The following is a 24,186-nucleotide window of genomic DNA, read 5'->3' as shown; positions in this document are numbered from 1 at the left end:
GTTTACCGCCCGGCGTAAACTGGTGCGCCGTCAAAGCGGCTGACTCCTCGGTTGAATTGTTGCCAGGCAGCAGTAAACTTTCTGCACTGGGTTTTTAGAGCTGCCGCCTCTGATGTGACAAGTAGCGACACGCGGCTCTGTGCAGCCGAGCTGCCCGGCACACAAAATGGCGGCCAGCTGCCGCGTCCTGGCACGGTCGCCACTTAGTGCTGCGTACTCAGGACTCAGAAAGCCGCTTACTGCATGATGTGGAGGGTACTATTCTGGTACTGCAATCATTCCCTTTCGTCCCCTTGCGTATATCGCGTGAGAACAAAGACTGTCTCAAACCCTCACTTGCAGCTTTTAATTTCTCCGATTTTTCGTGTCGTCGCAAATTTGCAAAACGTATGTGGGAGGAAGTAATACGAGGGCAGTTCAATAAATAACACAACCGTTTTTTTTTAAATGTAAACACGGTGGTTTCATTCACGATTCCAGTATGTCATACTATTCCCCCCCTCTTTTTGCTACAGAAATGTAATTTTCAACTTCGTTCAGTCCAACGGCCTGACTAAAACGACCGTGTATGCTAGCATTGTACTCCTCTACTGGTAGACATCGAAAGCAACGTCTTGCTGCTTTCCCCTCCCCCACCCCCCCACCCCCCCCCCCCCCAATAATCAAGGAACTGCTTCCTGCAGAGTGCATCTTTCCTCGGGCCGAACAGATGGAAGTCGGAAGCTGCATTATATGGGCTGTACCAGGTGTAGAAACATGAAACCCGGATTTGGTTACAAAAACTTACATGTCTCTTGTTTGAAACTGATGAACAGTATTTTATTCAAAATAATCACCAGTTCTATTTATACGTTGGTCCACCTCTCTGGCAGGCTATGAATGCCATGCCAAAAACACAGTTCTTCTTATCAAGGAATCAGCCAACGAGCCACTTTCGTACATTTTCATACGAATCGAGGCGTTGTCCAAAGAGAGTGTGTCGCAGTGATGCAAATAGATGATAATCAGAAGGAGCCAAGGCTGGAGAACAAGCCGCATGCCCTGGTATTTCCCAACTGAATGCTTCGATCGTTTCCCTGACCCGTTTTGCTGTGTGTGGTGGGGCGTAATCATGGAGCAATATGATGTTGTGTTGCCTTTGTCCATACTCCTGTCGTTTTTCACGTAATGCTCGATTTAAGTCGATCATTTGCTGTCGGTAGCGATCAGTCTTAACGGTTTCACCAGGTTTCAGCAGCTCATAATAGACGACACCCTTCCCATTCTACCAAATACAGAGCATTGTCTTCTTTCGAAAGCAATTTCATCTTACAGTGGATGTCGATGGTTTGCTTGGATTCGCCCATGATTTACCACCCTTAGGATTCTGAAAATTCATAAATTTTTCATCGTCTGTCACTATCCGATGGAGAAACGACTTTCGTTTGTATCTGGCGGGCAGCATTTCACAAGTGGCCTTTAGATTTGCTACCTACCTTTCATTCAGCCCACTCGGAACCCATTTTCCCCATTTTCGGCAGCTTTCCCGTAGCTCGAAGAAACCATTCCGAGGTATTCACCGTCAGTCACATTCGGTGATGGTACTAACAAATCTCTCATCTATCATTCGGTGATGGTACTAACGAATCTCTCATCTATTCTATCTTCCTTTTATATTCTTCTTAAAAAACAACAAAATTTTATTTATATTTCAACCTTAAATTATTGTTATTTTGAAAAGTACTATTCTTTGTAAATGTTGTAGATAAAACAAAAGCAAAGAAAACTGTAAAAGATGAAAAACGAAAATTTTAAGATGTACGACCTGTTTTAAACATCAGGTAACAGGTCTATAATTTGGCAATAAATAAGTAAATAAATAAATAGATTTCAACCGAAGAGAAACGGCTTTCTGCGTCACATTCAGTTGTCCCGCGAGTTCCTGTTGAGCTTGAGCGTCAGCTTCATCCAGTGAGGCCTGCAATTCGCTGTCTTCGAACTTTTTCGGTGGTTTCTCGGTGCTCGTCGTTTCTCACGTCAAAATCACCGCTTTTGAATTTTTTTACCCACTCCGAACACTGTGTTTTCCCAACAGCACGTTTGGCGGAAGCTTCGACAAGCTTTCGATGCGATTCTGCAGCAGTTTTCTTCAAATGATAACGGAAAACCGATGCTGTCCACTAATTGCAGTTCGTAGGCGCATAACTGGATATCTTTACCGGTTTGAAACGATGTATGTATCTTGGGTTACTGTGTGTTAACATTCGGCTTCAGACTTCTACACCTGTTAGGGTGGATGAGAAAAAAAAAGTCCAATGTGGTTTTATGAAGTCCTCTGGGATGCGGAGCTTCTGTTAGGCCTTGTCTTGTGACGGAGAAGGAGACAATCGTTTGCATTTTCGGGCCAGCGAAAACAGTGAAGTCGTTTCTTCAATTTCCTGAGGGTAGCACAATACACGGCAGAGTTGATGGTTGCCCCCTGACAGAGGACATCAGACACCGTCCAGAAGACAGTCGCCAGGTTAGCGTGCCGCTTTGAACTTTGTCTTCAGAGACGTGGTCGTGTGGCGTGGATTCCAGTTTTGTTTACAGGTTGTGACGATGTCGGATACGAGGTTGTCACCATCAACATCAATAACGCGCGAATACTTCCGCACGACCAGTGCTCGGTCGCTCTTTATTGTTTTGTATTGGGCGGCTGGGAACCCAATGACCACCCACCATTTGAGTACCCCAACTGGTGGACGAGTTTGTCAGCTCTGCATCTACATCTACATGATTACTCTGCAATTCACATTTAAGTGCTTGGCAGAGGGTTCATCGAACCACAATCATACAATCTCTCTACCATTCCACTCCCGAACAGCGCGTGGGAAAAACGAACACCTAAACCTTTCTGTTCGAGCTCTGATTTCTCTTATTTTATTTTGATGATCATTCCTCAACAAAATATTTTCGCATTCGGAAGAGAAAGTTGGTGACTGAAATTTCGTAAATAGATCTCGCCGCGACGAAAAACGTCTTTGCTTTAATGACTTCCATCCCAACACGCGTATCATATCTGCCACACTCTCTCCACTATTGCGTGATAATACAAAACGAGCTGCCCTTTTTTGCACCCTTTCGATGTCCTCCGTCAATCCCACCTGGTAGGGATCCCACACCGCGCAGCAGTATTCTCACAGAGGACGTACGAGTGTAGTGTAAGCTGTCTGTTTAGTGGACTTGTTGCATCTTCCAAGTGTCCTGCCAATGAAACGCAACCTTTGGCTCGCCTTCCCCACAATATTATCTGTGTGGTCTTTCCAACTGAAGTTGTTCGTAATTTTAACACCCAGGTACTTAGTTGAATTGACAGCCTCGAGAATTGTACTATTTATCGAGCAGTCGAATTGCAACGGATTTCTTTTGGAACTCGTGTGTATCACCTCACACTTTTCGTTATTTAGCGCCGACTGCCACCTGCCACACCGTACAGCAATCTTTTCTAAATCGCTTTGCAACTGATACTGGTCTTCGGATGACCTTACTAGACGGTAAAATTACAGCATCATCTGCAAACAACCTGAGAGAACTGCTCAGATTGTCACCCAGGTCATTTACATAGATCAGGAACAGCAGAGGTCCCAGGACGCTTCCCTGGGGAACACCTCATATCACTTCAGTTTTACTCGACGATTTGCCGTCTATTACTACGAACTGCGACCTTCCTGACAGGAAATCACGAATCCAGTCGCACAACTGAGACGATACCCCGTAGGCCCGCAGCTTGATTAGAAGTCGCTTGTGAGGATCGGTGTCAAAAGCTTTCCGGAAATCTAGAAATACGGAATCGACTTGAGATCCCCTGTCTGCAGAGAGAGACGTCCAGTTGTGCAGCGGGGTTTTTGACTATTGGTCCGTCGATCAGCTCGAACAAGACTGTCCGCACGTTCCAACACTGCCGGCCGGCGGGCACAAGGGAGATGCGACAGCTTCGTGCCACCTGTTGCACTGACGACAGGGGCCTCGCCCAACGAATCGCCGAGCTTTTGTTCGGTGCCAGGTCTCCGTACACACTCTCTAAGCGCCTACGAATATCTGCGATGCTCCGGTTTTCCGCCAAAAGAGACTCGATGACAGCTGTCTGCTTGGAACACACCTGCATTACAGACGCCATTTTGAAGGCTGCGTATAGTGCCTCTCTACCAATCGGAACTACTGCGGCTGGAGCGGGAATATTCTGGATGTCTGAAAGAAGACGCCACATACAATACGAGATTGCGCATTTCTTCAACCGAAATTGACGGAGAAAAAAAGATGTTGCATTAGTTACTGACCGCTCCTCATGTACAGGTTGGTCCATTGATCGTGACCGCGCCAAATATCTCACGAAATAAGCGTCAAACGAAAAAACTACAAAAATCTAAACTTGTCTAGCTTGAAAGGGGAAACAAGATGGCGCTATGGTTGGCCCGCTAGATTACGCTGCCATATGTCAAACGGATATCAACTGCGTTTTTTTAAAAATAGGAACCCCCATTTTTTATTACATATTCGGGTAGTACGTAAAGAAATATGAATGTTTTAGTTGGTCCACTTTTTTCGCTTTGTGATAGATGGCGCTGTAATACAAACGTATAACTACGTGGTATCACGTAACATTCCGCCAGTGCGGACGGTATTTGCTTCGTGATGCATTACCCGTGTTAAAATGGACCGTTTACCAATTGCATAAAAGGTCGATATCGTGTTGATGTACGGCTATTGTGATCAAAATGCCCGACGGGCGTGTGCTGTGTATGCTGCTCGGTATCCTGGACGACGACATCCAAGTGTCCGGACCGTTCGCCGTATAGCTACGTTATGTAAGGAAACAGGAAGTGTTCAGCCACATGTGATGCGTCAACCACGACCTGCAACAAATGACGATGGCCAAGTAGGTGTTTTAGCTGCAGAACATCGATACACGATAAATCAGTCAAATCTAAAAGCAGTAAATTCAACTAAATACCTAGGAATTACAATTACGAATGACTTAAATGGGAACGATCGCGTAGGTAATTTTCTGCGCAAAGAAAACCGAAGATTGCGATTTATTGACGTTACACGTAGAAGATGCAACAGATGTATTAAAGAGACTGCCTACACTACGTTTGCCCGACCTCTTATATAATACTGCTGCGCGGTGTGTTATCCTTACCAGATAGGACTGACGGAGTACGCCGAAAAAGTTCAAAGAAGGGCAGCACTTTTCGTATTATCGCGAAATATGGGAGAGAGTGTCACAGAAATGATACAGGATTTGGGGTGGACATCATTAAAACAAAGGCGTTTTTTCGTTGCGACGGAATCTTATCACGAAATTCGAATCACCAATTTTCTCCTCCGAATGCGAAAATATTTTGTTCGCACCGACCTACATAGGGAGAAACGACCAGCACCATAAAATAAGGGAAATCAGAGCTGGTTCGGAAAGACATAGGTGTTCGTTCTTTCCGCGCGCTGTACGAGATCGGAATAATAGAGAATTATTGTGCACGTCGTTGGCTGAATCCTCTGGCACTTGAATGTGTAGTAGATGTTGATGAATAAGTCTGTAGCTGGTAATCAAACGTGTTCCAAAAGTGCAGTCGGCGGCTGTCTCAGCAGACAGAGGAATGTCCCCCGTGCCGTCTGAGAGGTTAGTTTTTATTGCCACCTGCGTCATTGTCTCGTGTGCAACTTGGAAGTTGTCCCGAGACTTTCAGGGTGGAGGTGCTGGTGGGGTGGAGAGAGAGAGAGAGAGAGAGAGAGAGAGAGAGAGAGAGAGAGAGAGAGAGGGGGGGGTGGGGAGGGGGGGGGCCGGAACGGTCCAGACTGTAAGAGCCGACGCCATTGTTCTGACTGGTGGGGCGGTTGTGAAATTGCATTCCTCGGAATTAATCGCGTTGCGAAGACTCGTCTAAAATTAGGTGGCCAGCCTTTGTTCACACGCAGGTAATGGGCGGGATGGGACGCTGTGTGCTACACAGCTGGGGACGAAGAGCCATAGCGTGTTCAGAACAGAACACAACGGGGGCGACAACTGTACACCGTTGCCGGCGGAGTCCTTGTACTCTGGATCGAAAGAGGAGAGGAAGGTTGTTACCGATGGGCTAACTGCAGGAAATATGTAATAACATCCTCAGATATTGCCCCCCACCCCCCGCCAAAAAAAAAAAAAAAAAAAAAAAAAAAAATTCGGTGTAACTTGATCATTACCTTCCGCATTTCGCTACGGTAGACAGATATGTTGCAAATATTCACTGTTAATGATACATTTGAAAAATAAAATGCGTCATGCGGCGCTCTGAAAGGGACTGGCTTTCTTCACTGGCCACTTCAGTTCGCGTGGGTTGATAGCTGTTAAATACTGCACATATCTACCAGGCGTAGAAGTATGAAACCGAAACATGGTTGCAATAGTTACACGTCTGTTGTTTCAAACTGATAAGCATTATTTTATTCACTGTAATCTCCAGTGGTATTTTTGCATTTCTACATCTATTTCCGTACTCCGCAAGCCACCTAGCGGTGTGTGGCGGAGGGTACTTTGAGTACCTCTATCGGTTCTCCCTTCTGTTCCAGTCTCGTATTGTTTGTGGAAAGAAAGATTGTCGGTATGCCTCTGTGTGGGCTCTAATCTCTCTGATTTTATCCTCACGGTCTCTTCGCGAGACACACGTAGGAGGGAGCAATATACTGCGTGACTCCTCGGTGAAGGTATGTTCTCGAAACTTCGACAAAAGCCAGTACCGAGCTACTGAGCGTCTCTCTCCCAGAGTCTTCCACTGGAGTTTATCATCTCCGTAACGCTTTCGCGATTACTAAATGATCCTGTAACGAAGCGCGCTGCTCTCCGTTAGATCTTCTCTATCTCTTCTATCAACCCTATCTGGTACGGATCCCACACTGCTGAGCAGTATTCGAGCAGTGGGCGAACAAGCGTACTGTAACCTACTCCCTTTGTTTTCGGGTTGCATTTCCTTAGGATTCTTCCAATGAATCTCAGTCTGGCATCTGCTTTACCGACGAGCAACTTTATACGATTATTCCATTTTAAATCACTCCTAATGCGTACTCCCAGATAATTTATGGAATTAACTTCTTCCAGGTGCTGGCCTGCTGTATTGTAGCTAAATGATAAGGGAACTATCTTTCTGTGTATTAGCAGCACATTACACTTGTCTACATTGAGATTCGGGTTGCCATTCCCTGCACCATGCGTCAATTCACTGCAGATCCTCCTGCATTTCAGTACAATTTTCCATTGTTACAACCTCTCGATATACCTCAGCATCATCCGCAGAAAGCCTCAGTGAACTTCCGATGTCATCCACAAGGTCATTTATGTATGTTGTGAGTAGCAACGGTCCTACGACACTCCCCTGAAATCACTCTTACTTCGGTAGACCTCTCCATTGAGAATGACATGCTGCGTTCTGTTACCTAGGAACTCTTCAGTCCCATCATACAATTGGTCTGATAGTCCATATGCTCTTACTTTGTTCATTAAACGACTGTGGGGAACTGTATCGAACGCCTTGCGGAAGTCGAGAAACACGGCGTCTACTTGGGACCTCTCCGTAACGCTATGAATGCCAAACCAAAAAAAAAGTCCTTCTTTCGAGGCGAACCAATCATCGAGCCATTTTCGTACATTTTCGTACATTTTCGTACGTTCTGAAGCTTCGTTCAGCGAGAGCGTGTCAGAGTGACGAAAACAGATGATAATCGGACAGAGCCAAGTCCGGAGAATAAGCCGCATGCGCAACTGAACGCCTCGATCGTTTCCCTGAGTCGTTTTACTGTGTGTTAAGGTTCGAATGGCTCTGGGCACTATGGGACTCAACTGCTGTGGTCATCAGTCCCCTAGAACTTAGAACTACTTAAACCTAACTAGCCTAAGGACATCGCACACATCCGTGCCCGAGGCAGGATTCGAACCTGCGACCGTAGCGGTCTCTCGGTTCCAGAGTGAACCGCCTAGAACCGCACGGCCACCGCGGCCGGCGTGTGTTAAGGGACGTTATCTTGTAGGAATACAAGGTTGTGTTGCCTTTCTCAATCTTCCTGTCGTTTTTCACGTAATGCCCGATTTAAATCGATCATTTGCTGTCGCTAGCGATCAGTGTTAACGACGTCAGCAGCTCATAGTAGATGTCGCCCTTCTGATCCTACCAAACACAGAGCATTGTCTTCTTTCCAAAGCGATTTGGTCTTGCAGTGGATGTCGAAGGTTTGCCTGGGTTCACCCATTATTTACAACGCTTACGATTCATTTTTGCCGGCCGGGGTGGCCGAGCGGTTCTAAACTCTTCAGTCCGGAACCGCGACGCTGCTACGGTCGCAGGTTCGAATCCTGCCACGGGCATGGGTGTGTGTGATGTCCTGAGGTTAGTTAGGTTTAAGTACTTGTAGTTCTGGGGGACTGATGACCTCAGAAGTTCAATCCCATAGTGCTCAGAGCCATTTGAACTATTTTTGAACCCAATTCTGTTCAATACCTCGTCATTAGTTATGTGATCTACCCATCTAATCTTCAGCATCCTTATTTAGCACGACATTTCAAAAGCTTCTATTGTCTTTTTGTGTAAACTATTTATGGTCCACGTTTCACTTCCATACATGGCTACACTCCATGCAAATACTTTCAGAAGGGATTTCTAACACTTAAATCTATACTGGATGTTAACAGATTTCTCTTCTTCAGAAACACTTTCCTTGCCATTGCCAGTCTACATTTTATATCCTCTCTACTTCGACCATCATCAGTTATTTTGTTCCCCAAACTGGTATTGGCTACTTTCATAAAAAAAAGTTAGAAAAGTGTGTCCCATTACAGTGTGGAGTAACATACCTGGCAGCCACACAATGTAGAGACTACCACGCCATTCCGTTGTGTTGCAGGGTTCAGTAATTGTCTGGGTGTGGCTGGTGGTACACGAGGAAATGAGCTGTTGGTGTGATAATGGGTTGGCCCTCGGACAGTTCCTGTAGGAGTGACGTTGACTGTGTCCGTGGTGCTTCGATGCGCTACTGTTGGGTAACTGTTTAGGTGTGGCTCTGAATGGTGAACAAACGTAGCTGTTGATGCGACACTGGACGCCCTGCATTGGACCCTACTCCCCTGGAGGGAAGGTGTACGTAGCACCGTGTTACAGCTAGTGGAGATGTAACCGAGTTGACCCTGTGACGCCGTCTGTTGGACTATTGGACTGTCCCATCACCGCTTGACTATCTGGCCGTTCCTGGTGCCATCCAAACAGTGTGGGGCTAGTCCTCTGGCACCGTCTATTGGACTCGTGTCCCCTGGTATGATGTTTCGTGTGGGTGCGGTGCTGTCCAGCCCCAGCGTTCTGTCATTGTCTGTGTGTGGCTGGTGGTGCTGATCCAGGAGGAGCGCGCAGGTGGCGACGAGGTAACCGGACCGACCCACGCGCCCACTCCGCCGGACCGTTCTCAGTCCCTCGGACCGTTCTCCGCCGGTACAGTGTCACGTGTGGTGGTCCCGTCGTGTGGATGAATGATACGGCTGCACTTCTACTCGAGCGCCGTCCGCCACCCTCGCCTGCAGTCCATCGAAGAGGAGGGCGAGGAGGAGGTCTACCGCCTGGACCAGATCCACGAGTTCGAGCAGGTCAACCCACTCTGGAGGGACGAGCTCACCCGCCTGCTGCTCGCAGGTACCGACGGCGGGCGCGCCGTAGAAACGGCACAGCTGTCTGATGCACTGCTGCACGCATTCAGGCTTGACTGACATGTCTCCCCCCATCCCGAACCCACCAGTTCTTCCGTGGACAGTATCTTCAGTGACTGAGCTACTGACGTACTGCTCCCAAAATCGCTGCCAATACTGCTCTCCTACTTTCCAAACTTCACACAAGCACTGCTGCATACTTGGAAGGAGAAATCCATCATCTGCAGTCTGGAGGCCCCTGGGACCGCAGTCTGGAGGTCCCTGGGACCGCAGTCTGGAGGTCCCTGGGACCGCAGTCTGGAGGTCCCTGGGACCGCAGTCTGGAGGCCCCTGGGACCGCAGTCTGGAGGCCCCTGGGACCGCAGTCTGGAGGCCCCTGGGACCGCAGTCTGGAGGCCCCTGGGACCGCAGTCTGGAGGCCCCTGGGACCGCAGTCTGGAGGCCCCTGGGACCGCAGTCTGGAGGCCCCTGGGACCGCAGTCTGGAGGCCCCTGGGACCGCAGTCTGGAGGCCCCTGGGACCGCAGTCTGGAGGCCCCTGGGACCGCAGTCTGGAGGCCCCTGGGACCGCAGTCTGGAGGCCCCTGGGACCGCAGTCTGGAGGCCCCTGGGACCGCAGTCTGGAGGCCCCTGGGACCGCAGTCTGGAGGCCCCTGGGACCGCAGTCTGGAGGCCCCTGGGACCGCAGTCTGGAGGCCCCTGGGACCGCAGTCTGGAGGCCCCTGGGACCGCAGTCTGGAGGCCCCTGGGACCGCAGTCTGGAGGCCCCTGGGACCGCAGTCTGGAGGCCCCTGGGACCGCAGTCTGGAGGCCCCTGGGACCGCAGTCTGGAGGCCCCTGGGACCGCAGTCTGGAGGCCCCTGGGACCGCAGTCTGGAGGCCCCTGGGACCGCAGTCTGGAGGCCCCTGGGACCGCAGTCTGGAGGCCCCTGGGACCGCAGTCTGGAGGCCCCTGGGACCGCAGTCTGGAGGCCCCTGGGACCGCAGTCTGGAGGCCCCTGGGACCGCAGTCTGGAGGCCCCTGGGACCGCAGTCTGGAGGCCCCTGGGACCGCAGTCTGGAGGCCCCTGGGACCGCAGTCTGGAGGCCCCTGGGACCGCAGTCTGGAGGCCCCTGGGACCGCAGTCTGGAGGCCCCTGGGACCGCAGTCTGGAGGCCCCTGGGACCGCAGTCTGGAGGCCCCTGGGACCGCAGTCTGGAGGCCCCTGGGACCGCAGTCTGGAGGCCCCTGGGACCGCAGTCTGGAGGCCCCTGGGACCGCAGTCTGGAGGCCCCTGGGACCGCAGTCTGGAGGCCCCTGGGACCGCAGTCTGGAGGCCCCTGGGACCGCAGTCTGGAGGCCCCTGGGACCGCAGTCTGGACATTCTTATTCCGCCTGCTTAGCCGAGTGGCGCCGGCACAGTAGCTAAGCGTGTGCCCGTCAGAGGGTTAACTGCCGTCCGTAATAATAAAAAATAATCTGCGTCAGTGAACCAACGATAAACCTGAACAAGCGTCCTAGGACGTGCGCCCGGCACAAATACGACGACCCATAACGAACACAATGAGATAAAAAAATGTAGTTACATGCTAACCTCCGATGCAGCCGGCCCGGGTTCGCTTCCCAGCCGGGTTGGAGACTGGATGTTGTGTTGTCCTCATGGCCATTTCATGCTCATCACCCAGCGCGAGTCGCCCAATGTGGCGGCGACCGCAGTGGACTTGCACTTGGCGGCCAAACTTACCCAGATGGGGCCTCCCGGCTGGAAATGCCACACGCTCATTTCATTCTTCGCAGCTTCTAAGCCACCTCCAGTTTTCTTCATCAGTTAACCGGTGCGATTCGCACCAGCCTCTTCATCTCGGAGCAACACTTTTGCAACCGACGTCCTCAATTATTTGTCAGATATAGCCCACAGCTTGTGGTATAGGGATTAGTGGCAGTGGCGCTAGGTGCCGGGGTCGCGAGTTCGATTCGCGGCCGACTCGGAGAGTTTCTTCACTGAGGAACTGAGAGCGTTTCTGTAGTCTGATGACGAGATCGAAGAACGAAACAGGAGTGGACAGGGAAGAGGTAGGGGTGCGGTGTTAGAATCGGAATTTCAAGATTTTTAAACACGGCTGAAACAGTAACTGTCGAAAATCATCACGGTAAATGATAACAGCCAAGCAGTTGTAGGATAATGATTTATTGAAATCCTTGACCACGGTTTCGGTATACCTAAATATACCTTCATCAGAAGCAAAAATACACTAAAATCACATCGTGCAGTGGAGGTACATGAAACAATCGTGCCAAAGGCGTCGTCATTAATTAAAACGTCATCTCCATTTATGCAACATAATTATGAAGAGAAGGTCGATGCGAACATGGCATAGCAACAGTACTTCGCCTGTGAACTGTGAATTCTACAAACAGAATCCCCTTCGCATCCCGGAACACTAGTGCTGCGACCTTTCCCGCCGAAGGAGTTGTCTTTGCTTTCTGTGGTGGTGGAGAATCAGCATGTTTCCTCTGCTTTGACTGTTGTTTTGTCTCCGGGTGTACCAGTGCACCTTAGTTTCATCTGTGGTCACAGACCGGCGCAAAAAATGTTGTTAGTTTCTCCTAAAACGGGCCAAACATTGTTCCTGTATGTCCATATTCGCGCGTTTTTGATCCAGCCAGCGTCAAGAGTCGCGGCACCCACCTCGCAGACAATTCTTACATTTCTAATTCTTCAGTTAAAATCTGACGTACCCTTTCAGATGGCGTCTGGGAAGCGGGAGCAATTTCGCGCTCTTTCAATCGGCGGTCCTTCGTCACCATTTTCTGCACTTTTGCAGCGATTTCTGGGTTAGTGACTCATCTTGGCCGACCACTGCGCGGATCATGATCTCACTGCCCCTGTTGACTCTCCTGACACTCGATATATCTGAAACGTGTCAATTTTTCCCTAGCAATTAGCTTGCGCCTGACAAGGGGAAAGAGACGAAAAAAGAAAACACTGTCTCACATTCAGAGGCTAGATAGGCTGCAGTTAAACGATCGTCGCATAATCATCTAAATTCTCCCGACCAAATTTAAATTCATTTGTCCACTTGGCAACAGTTTAATATGAAGGAGCAGAGTCCCCCAGTGTATTCTGGAAATGGGCACGAATGCCCTTTGCTTTCATACCTTTCTTTACGAAGTACTTAATCACTGCTCGAATCTCGATTTTTTTTTTTTTTTTTCCATCTTCGCAAATCAGTACGCGGGAACAACAGAGCCACGTCACCGCCATAGCTCTATTGCAAAGAGCACTTTTAATATTTTTTGTGGGATCTGAAATTTAAAAACCTCTCTCACACCGGCCTGATTTAGCTTCAGTGATCAGGATAGTAAAAAACATGCGTATATCAAGGGAATTTTCATTCACAAAGCAGGCTCATCACATTGACACAGTTCAATACTGTTCTATCGTGGTTAAATTGAGCTTAATTGAAATTCCAAAGGCAGTGAAGCAATTTCGAAGTCTCGGTGCGACGAAAATTGTCAGTCGATCTCCTGCAAACATTTGTAATAATTATTAACTTTCGATGATCACATGGGGAAGACCGGAGATCTGCTGGTAAGACCGTGTTAGCCCATTTCTTGAAAGTAATAAACTGGATACCTTGAGCGTACAAAACGGCAGGTTCGTCCAGTGTAAATCAGGCGTTCTCCACTGATCCCGTGCAACACAGCGTAGTAAGCAGACACTGTCAATAATAATCAGTTAAACAATACGCGAACACACTTACTTTAGTTTAGTTCATGTATTAAAATCCTTCTCATACAGAATCTCATACCGAGCGAGGTGGCGCAGTGGCTAGCACACTGGACTCGCATTCGGGAGGACGACGGTTCAATCCCGTCTCCAGCCATCCTGATTTAGGTTTTCCGTGATTTCCCTAAATCGTTTCAGGCAAATGCCGGGATGGTTCCTTTGAAAGGGCACGGCCGATTTCCTTCCCCATCCTTCCCTAACCCGAGCTTGCGCTCCGTCTCTAATGACCTCGTTGTCGACGGGACCTTAAACACTAACCACTACCACCGCCAGAATCTCATCAAGATGGCGACTAGCTCAACAATACATACGTATACATCTTCGTTCTTTCACGCCTAATCCGCAAGATCTGAATCATTCTTTTCATAAGAGAAAACATAGATAGCAGAGGAGCTATTCCATGGAGTAAATGCACGCTCCAAGGAATAATAGGGCTTGAAACTACTTCGCATTGATAATAATCGTATATTGAAGTTTAGGAATCGGTAAGATAAGAAGAGATATTTCGAGATATGTACTGAGTTATACAGGGTGATTCAAAAAGAATACCACAACTTTAGGAATTTAAAACTCTGCAACGACAAAAGGCAGAGCTAAGCACTATCTGTCGGCGAATTAAGGGAGCTATAAAGTTTCATTTAGTTGTACATTTGTTCGCTTGAGGCGCTGTTGACTAGGCGTCAGCGTCAGTTGATGCTAAGATGGCGACCGCTCAACAGAAAGCTTTTTGTGTTATTGAGTACGGCAGAAGTGAATCGACGACAGTTGTTCAGCGTGCATTTCGAACGAAGTATGGTGTTAAACCTCCTGATGGGTGGTGTATTAAACGTTGGTATAAACAGTTTACAGAGAATGGGTGTTTGTGCAAAGGGAAAAGTTCTGGACGGCCGAGAACGAGCGATGAAAATGTAGCACGCATACAGCAAGCATTTGTTCGCAGCCCAGGAAAATCGACTCGCAGAGCTAGCAGAGAGCTGCAAATTCCACAGTCAACTGTATGGAGAGTCCTACGAAAAAGGTTAGTTATGAAACCTGAACGTCAACTACCCGAGGCGATGGATCGGCCGCCAGGCAGCCCGTGACAGAGCACTTCATCACTGGCCTCCAAGAAGCCCTGATCTTACCCCCTGCGATTTTTTCTTATGGGGGTATGTTAAGGATATGGTGTTTCGGCCACCTCTCCCAGCCACCATTGATGATTTGAAACAACAGCAGCTATCCAAACTGTTACGCCTGATATGCTACAGAGAGTGTGGAACGAGTTGGAGTATCGGGTTGATATTGCTCGAGTGTCTGGAGGGTGCCATATTGAACATCTCTGAACTTGTTTTTGAGTGAAAAAAAAATCTTTTTAAATACTCTTTGTAATGATGTATAACAGAAGGTTATATTATGTTTCTTTCATTAAATACACATTTTTAAAGTTGTGGTATTCTTTTTGAATCACCCTGTATAATTTATAAAATAAATTCTGAAAATATCGCGGAGAGACCGCTGCAATAGACATTACACACTGACGTGGCACGTGTTTACAGGCAACGGTCCAGTGAATATCACGTGAACAACTCGTTGCGCTAGCGCTGACGCTCGTGGTGATTCCGAGAACTTCTCAAACCACCCTCGCATTTACCCTACGTCGTCCAGGTTGTAATGCCAACTTACGGCACACTCAAGGTTGGTACAAAGAAGTGATTGTGTATTGGACTGCACTGCAGTGTACGGTCCAGAGGCTTCGGTGGTTACGGTCGGCACCTGTGTAAGCAGCGGCTGCGGCTGCCCTGGAGGCCAGCCAGGCCTGGAAGACAAAGCGGCGCTGCAGAGGGCTGGAGTCTGTTTGCTGTGCGCCCTTCAGCCGTCGCTGCGCCGGTCCCTTTGTTCGGACTCTCCAGTCCAGCACGCCTCAGGCACCCGACATTGCTCTGTACGCAGCTGTGTTGGAAAGTCGCAGCGGACGCTGAAACAGTGCCTGGCGAAGGGTACTTGCCACTCCTCACCATATTCGATTTGCGTTCGGAGTTACTTGGGTCCACACTGCACGTGGTGTTACCAAACTTACGGGCGGGACAGTTAAACATACACAAGAAGTTAGTTGAAGATTCTCCACTGACAGGCTTAACTGCTGAGCGGTCCGGATTCATGAATGCCAGTGAAAAGGCGGTGGAATAGAGCAGCAGTGTGGCCGTTCGGTTGTGGTTGTGTTTCCGTGTACAACGCTGATTTGATAAGCCCGGTAAAACAAAAAAAAAAGTTCTGTGAACAACTCACCTTACTTCTCAGAAGGATAAACACGTGGTCCAGCGATCTACCAGCTTTTTCATCTCATCGAAAAAACAGGTTCTCTCAAACTCTGCAAAATACTTCTTCACTGAAACTATTACTTTCTCACTCGATCGAAAAAGTTCTTCCCAGCAAGCAGAGGTTTAAGTTGGGGAACAGGAAGAAGTCACTCGTGAATAGGGTTGATGAGGAAGCAGTTCGAAGACAAATTCGTGCACTTTGGCCATTGTTGTCGCTGATTTGTGGGGTGGTACATTATCCTGTGGAAAGAGCACTATTTTGCGTGCCAACCCTTTCAGCGAACCCATGTCTGAAAAGATTCAGCGATGAAGTATAATAGAGTCCAGTTGCGGTTTTGCCTTTTTCCAAGTAGTCTATGAGGATAGTTCTTTGGGAATTCGCCCCCCCCCCCCCCAAAAAAAAATGGACGCCGTCACCTTACCAGTTGACAAAGTGATCTCTGCCTTCTTCGGTTCACTTTCACCAGAGTTTGTTCATGGTGTCGGCTGCTGTTTTGACTCTGGTGTTTAATAATGGATCCAGGTTTTTTCAGTAGTCACAAATCGGCGTAAAAAGTCTTGCGGACTGCAGTTAAGCATCGCCAGACTTCGCATTGAAACAGGATGTCAAATTTAAACACCTTTCAGCCGTCGAGTTTCCAAATTTATGTTATTTGGCTACCAGTTTCGGCGATTTATTACGCCATCTTCAGGCACCCGCCGACGTGTAGGAAGTTTCCAATTCGGTTCTGGTCAAAAGAGGGGCCAGCAGTTCTAAGTTCTAGGGGACTGACGACGTCAGCAGTTAAGTCCCATAGTGCTCACAGCCATTTGAACCATTTTTTCGAACCTGCGATCGTAGCAGTCGCGCGGTTCCAGACTGAAGCGCCTAGAACCTCTCGGTCACCGCGGCCGACTTAGTAGTAATTTCTCCTTGCTTCAGCGAACACTTCAACCACCATCTGATGGGCAGATGATGGTTGAAGTGATCGCTGAAGCAAGGAGAAATCTACTAATACAGCACCAGTATTGAATGAGATTTTCATTCTGCAGCGGAGTGTGCGCTGATATGAAATTTTCCTGACAGATTAAAACTGTGTGCCGGACGGAGACCCGAACTCGGGACCTTTGCCTTTCGCCGGCAAGTGCTCTACCAACTGAGCTACCCAAGCACGACTCACACCCCGTCCTCACAGCTTTACTTCCGCCAGTACCTCGTCTCCTACCTTCCAAACTTTACAGAAGCTCTCCTTTCTTTCAGGAGTGCTAGTTCTGCAAGTTTCGCAGACGAGCTCCTGTAAAGTTTGGAAGGTAGGAGACGAGGTACTGGCGGAAGTAAAGCTGTGAGGACGGGGCGGTAGCTCAGATGGTAGAGCACTTGCCCGCGAAAGGCAAAGGTCCCGAGTTCGAGTCTTGGTCCGGCACAGAGTTTTAATCTGCCAGGAAGTTTCAACACCAGTATTCCTGGCCCCTCTTCTGGTCAGAACCGAGTTGGAATATTCCTACACGACGGTCAGGGGCGTGAAGACAGCCTAGTAAATCGCCGAAACTGGAAGCCAGATAAAGTAAGTTTGGAAATTAGACGGCTGGGAGGTGTTCGATTTGACATGCTGTATCGAACAGCCAAGTTCCGCAACTATCTTTGAAAAAGATGGACATGCAGAGATTGCGTTGAAATCTTGTGCCGGATGCGGTTTCGGTAGACTCTGAGCAATCGCGGCACCCATATAGCGCCCATCTTCTTCGTAGCCAACTCTCCGAGCGCGATATTGTCCACTTGCTCAGTTGAGATGTCTACAGTCTCAGCAATCTCAAGTGTTTTTTTTTTTATTTTTTATTTCGTCGATGGTTTCCTCTATAGCGACCTCAACTGGATGGCCGGAACGGTCTTCGGTAGTTGGTCGACCACGTTTTAATTCTTTAATCCAAAAAATAAATGATCTTCAATGACGGTGCAGAGTCCGCGTGAACTTCAGGCAGTTCTGTTTTGATTTGTGCGGCACTCAAATACTGCAAATCGAAATGTTTATTAACAGCACGAAACTCTGTTTTCTCCTTTGTCAGTCGCAGTCGGTGGACTGATCAATTCAGGCGGCTGTCAACAGTCAACTGTACGCTATTGAAACTTTTTATGCAAACCCCGGCACACTCAAGCTTACCAACAATGAAGGCGCAAAAAAGAATGTTTCATTCTCTCATGGAAATTCACCAGACTTGTCAAACCACCTCGTACTTTGTGGTCCTATATATTTTGTGTCTTTATTTGTATCGATTCTTTCTTTTTCTTTTATATGAGCTGTAGGTTTTGCATGCATACTTAATGTTTGTATTGTATATTGTTTATATTTGATTCATGTGATCTACTACGCCAAACGCTAAGAAATGAATTGTTAAAAAAATTTAACGCCTGTCTGTGGAAGGAGGCGTGGAGATGCACGAGTCAGAAAACTGAATGCCGGAGGTGTTTTCCAATAAAGCGATGAGCATCTAGTCCAGGTAAGACTGTATACACAGTCGCAAACTATGTCCTAACTCTCCCATATCGGAACTTCCAGGTGGATTTAAAATGTGTAACTGGGACTCGAAGCAGGTACCTTCGCCTTTACCGACTGAGCAACGCGAGCTGTCAGATCTTTACTTCCGCCAGTACCCCGCCTGAGGGACTTGCCTGCCAGTGGTGAAGGTCCCGGCTTCGAGTCCGAGTCAGATACACACACTTGTAATCTGCCAGAACACTTCAAATCCGCAGCAGAGTGAAAATTCGTTCTGGAAACTGCCATATTACTCGGAATAACTCCCACACGACGTTTTCTTTTTACATAGTTGTGTGGTGACTGTACGTGTAAGTTGTCTGACGCCGCCGCCCGCTGTTGTTTCAGAGGAGGACGAGGCGCAGATCTTCGTCAAGTTCTTCCGCTTCCACAAGTGCTACGACCTGATCCCCACCAGCGCCAAGCTGGTCGTCTTTGACACGCAGCTGCTCGTCAAGAAGGCATTCTTCGCGCTCGTCTACAACGGTGAGTCCACAAGACATACTTGTACCTGTACCTGTACTACAGGCCGGCCGACGGAATACCTACTGCGCACGCCTAAGGTAGGCAACCCGAGTCACATCGTCTTTCCCTGACGCGCGAGATGTAAGTTGGGTTGCCTATCGTAGGCGTGGGCAGTCATATATACCAGGGCCAGTATTACGTATTTTGCCCACTCCGTTTAAGGGGACATTGTACGTAAAATTCGTTGAAATTTTACTTGTTTTCTTCTCCGTAATGCACTTTGGACTTTGCTGAACATTTTCGTATGTAATACATTATGTATGTTGTTGTGGTCTTCAGTCCAGAGACTGGTTTGATGCAGCTCTCCATGCTACTCTATCCTGTGCAAGCTTCTTCATCTCCCAGTACCTACTGCAACCTACATCCTTCTGAATCTGCTTAGTGTATTCATCTCTTGGTCTCCCTCTACCATTTTTACCATCCGTCCTGCCCTCCAGTACTAAATTGGTGATCGTTTGATGCCTCAGAATGTGTCCTACCAACCGATCCCTTCTTCTAGTCAAGTTGTGCCACAAACTCCTCTTCTCCCCAATTCTATTCAGTACCTCCTCATTAGTTACGTGATCTACCTATCTAATCTTCACCATTCTTCTGTAGCACCACATTACGAAAGCTTCTATTCTCTTCTTGTCCAATCTATTTATCGTCCACGTATCACTTCCATACATGCCTACACTCCATACAGATACTTTCAGAAAAGACTTTCTCACACTTAAACCTATACTCGATGTTAACAAATTTCTCTTCTTCAGGAACGCTTTCCTTGCCATTGCCAGTCCACATTTTATATCCTATCTACTTCGACCATCATCAGTTATTTTGCTCCTCAAATAGCAAAACCCATTTATTGCTTTAAGCCTCTCATTTCCTAATCTAATTCCCGCAGCATCACCCGATTTAATTCGACTACATTCCATTATCCTCATTTTGCTTTCGTTGATGTTCATCTTATATCCTCCTTTCAAGACGCTGTCCATTCCATTCAACTGCTCTCCCAAGTCCTTTGCTGTCTCTGACAGAATTACAATGTCATCGACGAACCTCAAAGTTTTGTTTCTTTTCCACAGATTTTCATACCTACTCCGAACTTTTCTTTTGTTTCCTTTACTGCTTGCTCAATATACAGATTGAATTAGATCTGGGATAAGCTCCAACCCTATCCCACTCCCTTCCCAACCGCTACTTCCCTTTCATGCCCCTCAACTCTTATAACTGCCATCTGGTTTCTGTACAAATTGTAAATAGCCTTTCGCTCCCTGTATTTTACCCCTGCCACCTTCAGAATTTAAAAGAGAGTATTCCAGTTAACATTGTCAAAAGCTTTCTCTAAGTCTACAAATGCTAGAAACGTAGGTTTGCCTTTCTTTAATCTTTCTTCTAAGATAAGTCGTAAGGTCAGTATTGCCTCAAGTGCTCCGATATTTCTACGGAATCCAAACTAATCTTCCCCGAGGTCGGCTTCTACCAGTTTTTCCATTCGTCTGTAAAGAATTCGTGGTAGTAATTTGCAGCTGTGACGTATTAAACCAATAGTTCCGTAATTTTCACATCTGTCAACACCTGCTTTCTTTGGGATTAGAATTATTACATTCTTGTTGAAGTCTGCAGGTATTTCGCCTGTCTCATATATCTTGCTCACCAGATGGTAGAGTTTTGTCAGGGCTGGCTCTCCCAAGGCCATCAGTAGTTCTAATGGAATGTTGTCTACTCCGGGAGCCTTGTTTCGACTCAGGTCTTTCAGTGCTCTGACAAACTCTTCACGCAGTATCATATCTCCCATTTCATCTTCATCTACATCCTCTTCCATTTCCATAATATTGTCCTCAAGAACGTCACCCTAATATATAATACATTAAAATCGGACAATTGTGAGACGTTCAAAGAATGTTTTGAATGTTGAGGTGAACGTCTACAGTCCAGAAGGCTGCGATTTGCTTTGTTTCGTGCCTACTGCTACGTCTCGGAAGTTGGCATTACGATGAAACAATTCAGTCATTTGTTTCTAATACTAGTTTTCGTTGAAAGTAGTGTGATTATCATGAGTAAGAGTGGAAGTAGCTTGAAGAAACGCAAATTTGCTGGTAACAGATTTGTGAGACCTGCATTTTCTTCTGAAGTACTTGAAAACACCTGTCCTAGCCATGTCATGATTTGTGTCCACCTCCAGCAAACACTTGGTGTAAATACAGGCAAGCTGAATTTTCTGAATTTACATACAAACATTCTCTTGTTTGGCAGTAATAGAGGCAATCAAAGCTATTTACGGAGAGCTGGCAAATCCTGAGCTCGTAAAAAAGTGTTTACATGGGAAGACGCAGAATGCGAATGAGTCCTTCAATAATGATGTGGAGTCCCGTGTGCCTAAAAATGTACTTTTTAGTCTTACGATGTTAGCAGTGTCTCACGCTATAATAACTTTTAATGGTGGGAATTATGAAAGGCTTAAGGTTCTGGAGAATTAGGGGTAAGATTTGGCCAAGACACAGCTAAAAGACTGCGGGAACTGGATGAGCTTCGTGTACGTGAAGCAGAGTTAGCTGCTCAGCAAATGACAAAAGGAGCAAGAAAGAAATGGAATTGGCAAGGGCTGGGCTGTTGTGGCACTGAAGAAGACACAGACTATGGGCCAGGGCAATTCTAGTGCATGAAAGACGCAGAAATGTAAGTCTGTGTAAGAATTTGTAATAAAGAAGGTTTAAGCCTCAATATGTCTGAACTACATATTTTGCAATAAATGAATCGTTTTCTAAAAAAGTACTGATGGTAGAGACATGAAATTTTCACAGCATATCAAGTGTGAGATTCAACATATATATGGAACTAGAATAATTAAAACATCCTGAGTTGTTCTGTTTTTATGTTCATTTGTTTACAGAATTCTGTCACAAAATTGAGTGCTTGGAAGAAAGAAGATAACATGCCCAACAATACAATTTTAATAATAATTCTTGATCAGTGTATCTAGAAAGGTGCATTCAATAATTATAGAAAGTTGTAAGTTGGCGTCTTAAAAAGTATTTAAGGTAATGGGTCTCAAAATTCGATAATTTAACATTGGCGGTATATGACATACAGCGTCCCCTTAAATCAGTGGATTGAATGCGCTGGTTGTGCTAATGAGGCAAGGAGAAGCGCTAGGAGCAGAGTGGTGTGTGTGTGTGTGTGTGTGTGTGTGTGTGTGTGTGTGTGTGTGTGTGTGTGTGTGTGTAAAAGGGGGGGGGGGCATGCGGGAGGAAGTTAATAGGTTTCCAGCAACTGCTGCTACGCTGGTGATATTAATCCACGCAGGACCAGAATGATTCTAATAGCAATCCGTTATAAAATACTGAAATGGCAGTATCGAGTGCCGATATTTTCTTTTTATTTTACTTTTTTCGCAATTTTCGGTGAATATTTGAAATTTTTCTTTTGGAACTATAGTAGAACATAATTTTGCTTTCACGGTGTGAGGGAGTCTTGCTATTTTTGGAGCCTTCGCGCGCAGTCTTTCTCTTTGACTTTGCGGAACAAGTATAGGTCGCACTACGTACTACTCCGGTTGCAGTGGAGGGAAGGGGAGGGGAGGGGAGGGGGAGGGTGAAAATCCGATTTGTGACGAAACCAAACGATGGACACATCGGCCGGCCGCGGTGGTCTAGAGGTTCTAGGCGCTGAGTCAGGAACCGCGCGGCTGCTACGGTCGCAGGTTCGAATCCTGCCTCGGGCATGGATGTGTGTGATGTCCTTAGGTTAGTTAGGTTTAAGTAGTTCTAAGTTCTAGGGGACTGATGACCTCAGATGTTGAGTCCCATAGTGCTCAGAGCCATTTGAACCATTTGACGGACACATCGGACACCTTGTATTGCGCCATTTACTGTACGTGCAATTAGTATTGTTAGCAATTTGGTTGTCGCCAAGCTCTAAGTGCGATAGACACACTGCTAGGCTGTTTATTTACAAAATATCTAATAATAAATCAGTAGCTATATATATACAGTTGCAAAATCTGCTGTGTATTTACAGTGTGCAACCGATATTTTTGAGGGCCGGTGCGTCGATATCTTTTATTGCGGTTGATATATCGATACTTTCCGTCCATACATCGAGGGTCGTTATCGATCATATTTTCAGTATCGATGTATCGGATACCCTGTATTTTAAAAAATATACCAGCAGTCCTAATTTGCATGATTGTTTTGTGTCCTGTACTTCAGATGAGAACGGCTTTCCTATTGGCCATGGCATTCCAAGGGAAGGGTATGTCCATGATGCGGCAGTTAATGAATGCAGAAAGAGACAGAGGGAACGCTTTTATTACGGATGTCACAGTTACTGATGACTCTCCCGGGTCTGCGAATCTTGTGTGTCACCTGACGTTTCGGCCAGAACTGTGGTGGACATCCTCAGAGGTGCCCCTGTTTCCGCTGAGTCGTGCTGACTGACGGGTAACGCGCGGAAACGGGCAGGCTAGTTTATACGTGATCGGCAGAGATAATACTTCTCGGAGATAAAACTATCGAACTGCCGTACGTCAAAGATAAAAATTTATCTACTGATTGTGTAGAGATATTACCCATATATCGTAAAGTTTCATGGCTTCGTCATTTCTGTTAAAATAATCCACATGTACGAGTTGTGTTCAAAAAGTGACTTCATATTTTTATTAGAAAAATATTAATTTATTCATCAATATTCATGTTGTCCCCTTCAAAGTAATCCCCCTCAGATACAATACACTTTTGCCAACGCTTCTTCCAATCCCTGTAGCACTTCCCGTAAGTACTTTTTGGTACAGCCTTGACTACTTCAAGCGATGCCGTTTTTATTTCCTTAATCGTTGAAAATCTTCGTTTTTTCATAGCTATCTTCAGTTTTTGGAACAGGAAAAAGTCGCACGGGGCCAAATCCGGCGAATACGGTGGCTGAAGCGTAATGGTCGTGTTGTTTTCGGCCAGAAAATCTCTCTCAAGCATCGATGAATGAGCAGGTGCGTTGTTGTGATGCAAAAGCCTTTGCACAATTCCAGATGTTTTTTGCGTATCGCGTCTCGCAAACCGCGCATAGCGTGAAGGTAATACTGCTTAATGACTGTACGACCTTGAGGCAAAAATCCATCATGCACTACGACATGGTAATTGAGAAAAAAAAAGTGATTGAACTCTGCGTGGTTTTTTTTCTTTTTTTTTGTTATGCTCCCATTGGGACGTTGGGTTCTGGTTTCGACGTAATAATCGTAAAGTAATGCTTCGTCATCAGTTATGACCCTTTCGAGCAAACATCACTGACATCATTCAAGAAATCCTGAGCGATGCTCTGCGACAGTTCTTCTGATCAGAATCGAGAAGTTTCGGAACAAACTTCGCCGACACACGTCTGTGCTCAAAACATCCGGAAAAATTGCATGACACGAGCCGACCGATACGCCAA

General features: G+C 46.9%; 1 protein-coding gene across 1 annotated transcript in view; it reads left to right on the top strand.

Moving 5' to 3' along the window:
- Positions 1-24,186, top strand: part of LOC126427370 (5'-AMP-activated protein kinase subunit gamma-1-like) — a 632,906-nt gene that overhangs the window by 507,085 nt on the left and 101,635 nt on the right. Inside the window, exon 7 of the mRNA XM_050089719.1 lies at positions 18,604-18,741. Coding sequence (XP_049945676.1) covers positions 18,604-18,741 — 138 coding nt within the window. The remainder of the gene's footprint in view (positions 1-18,603; positions 18,742-24,186) is intronic.

The sequence above is a fragment of the Schistocerca serialis genome, chromosome 11 (assembly GCF_023864345.2).
Source record: "Schistocerca serialis cubense isolate TAMUIC-IGC-003099 chromosome 11, iqSchSeri2.2, whole genome shotgun sequence".
NCBI classification, from domain to species: Eukaryota; Metazoa; Arthropoda; class Insecta; order Orthoptera; family Acrididae; genus Schistocerca; species Schistocerca serialis.
This window is presented reverse-complemented; position numbering and strand designations above follow the sequence as displayed.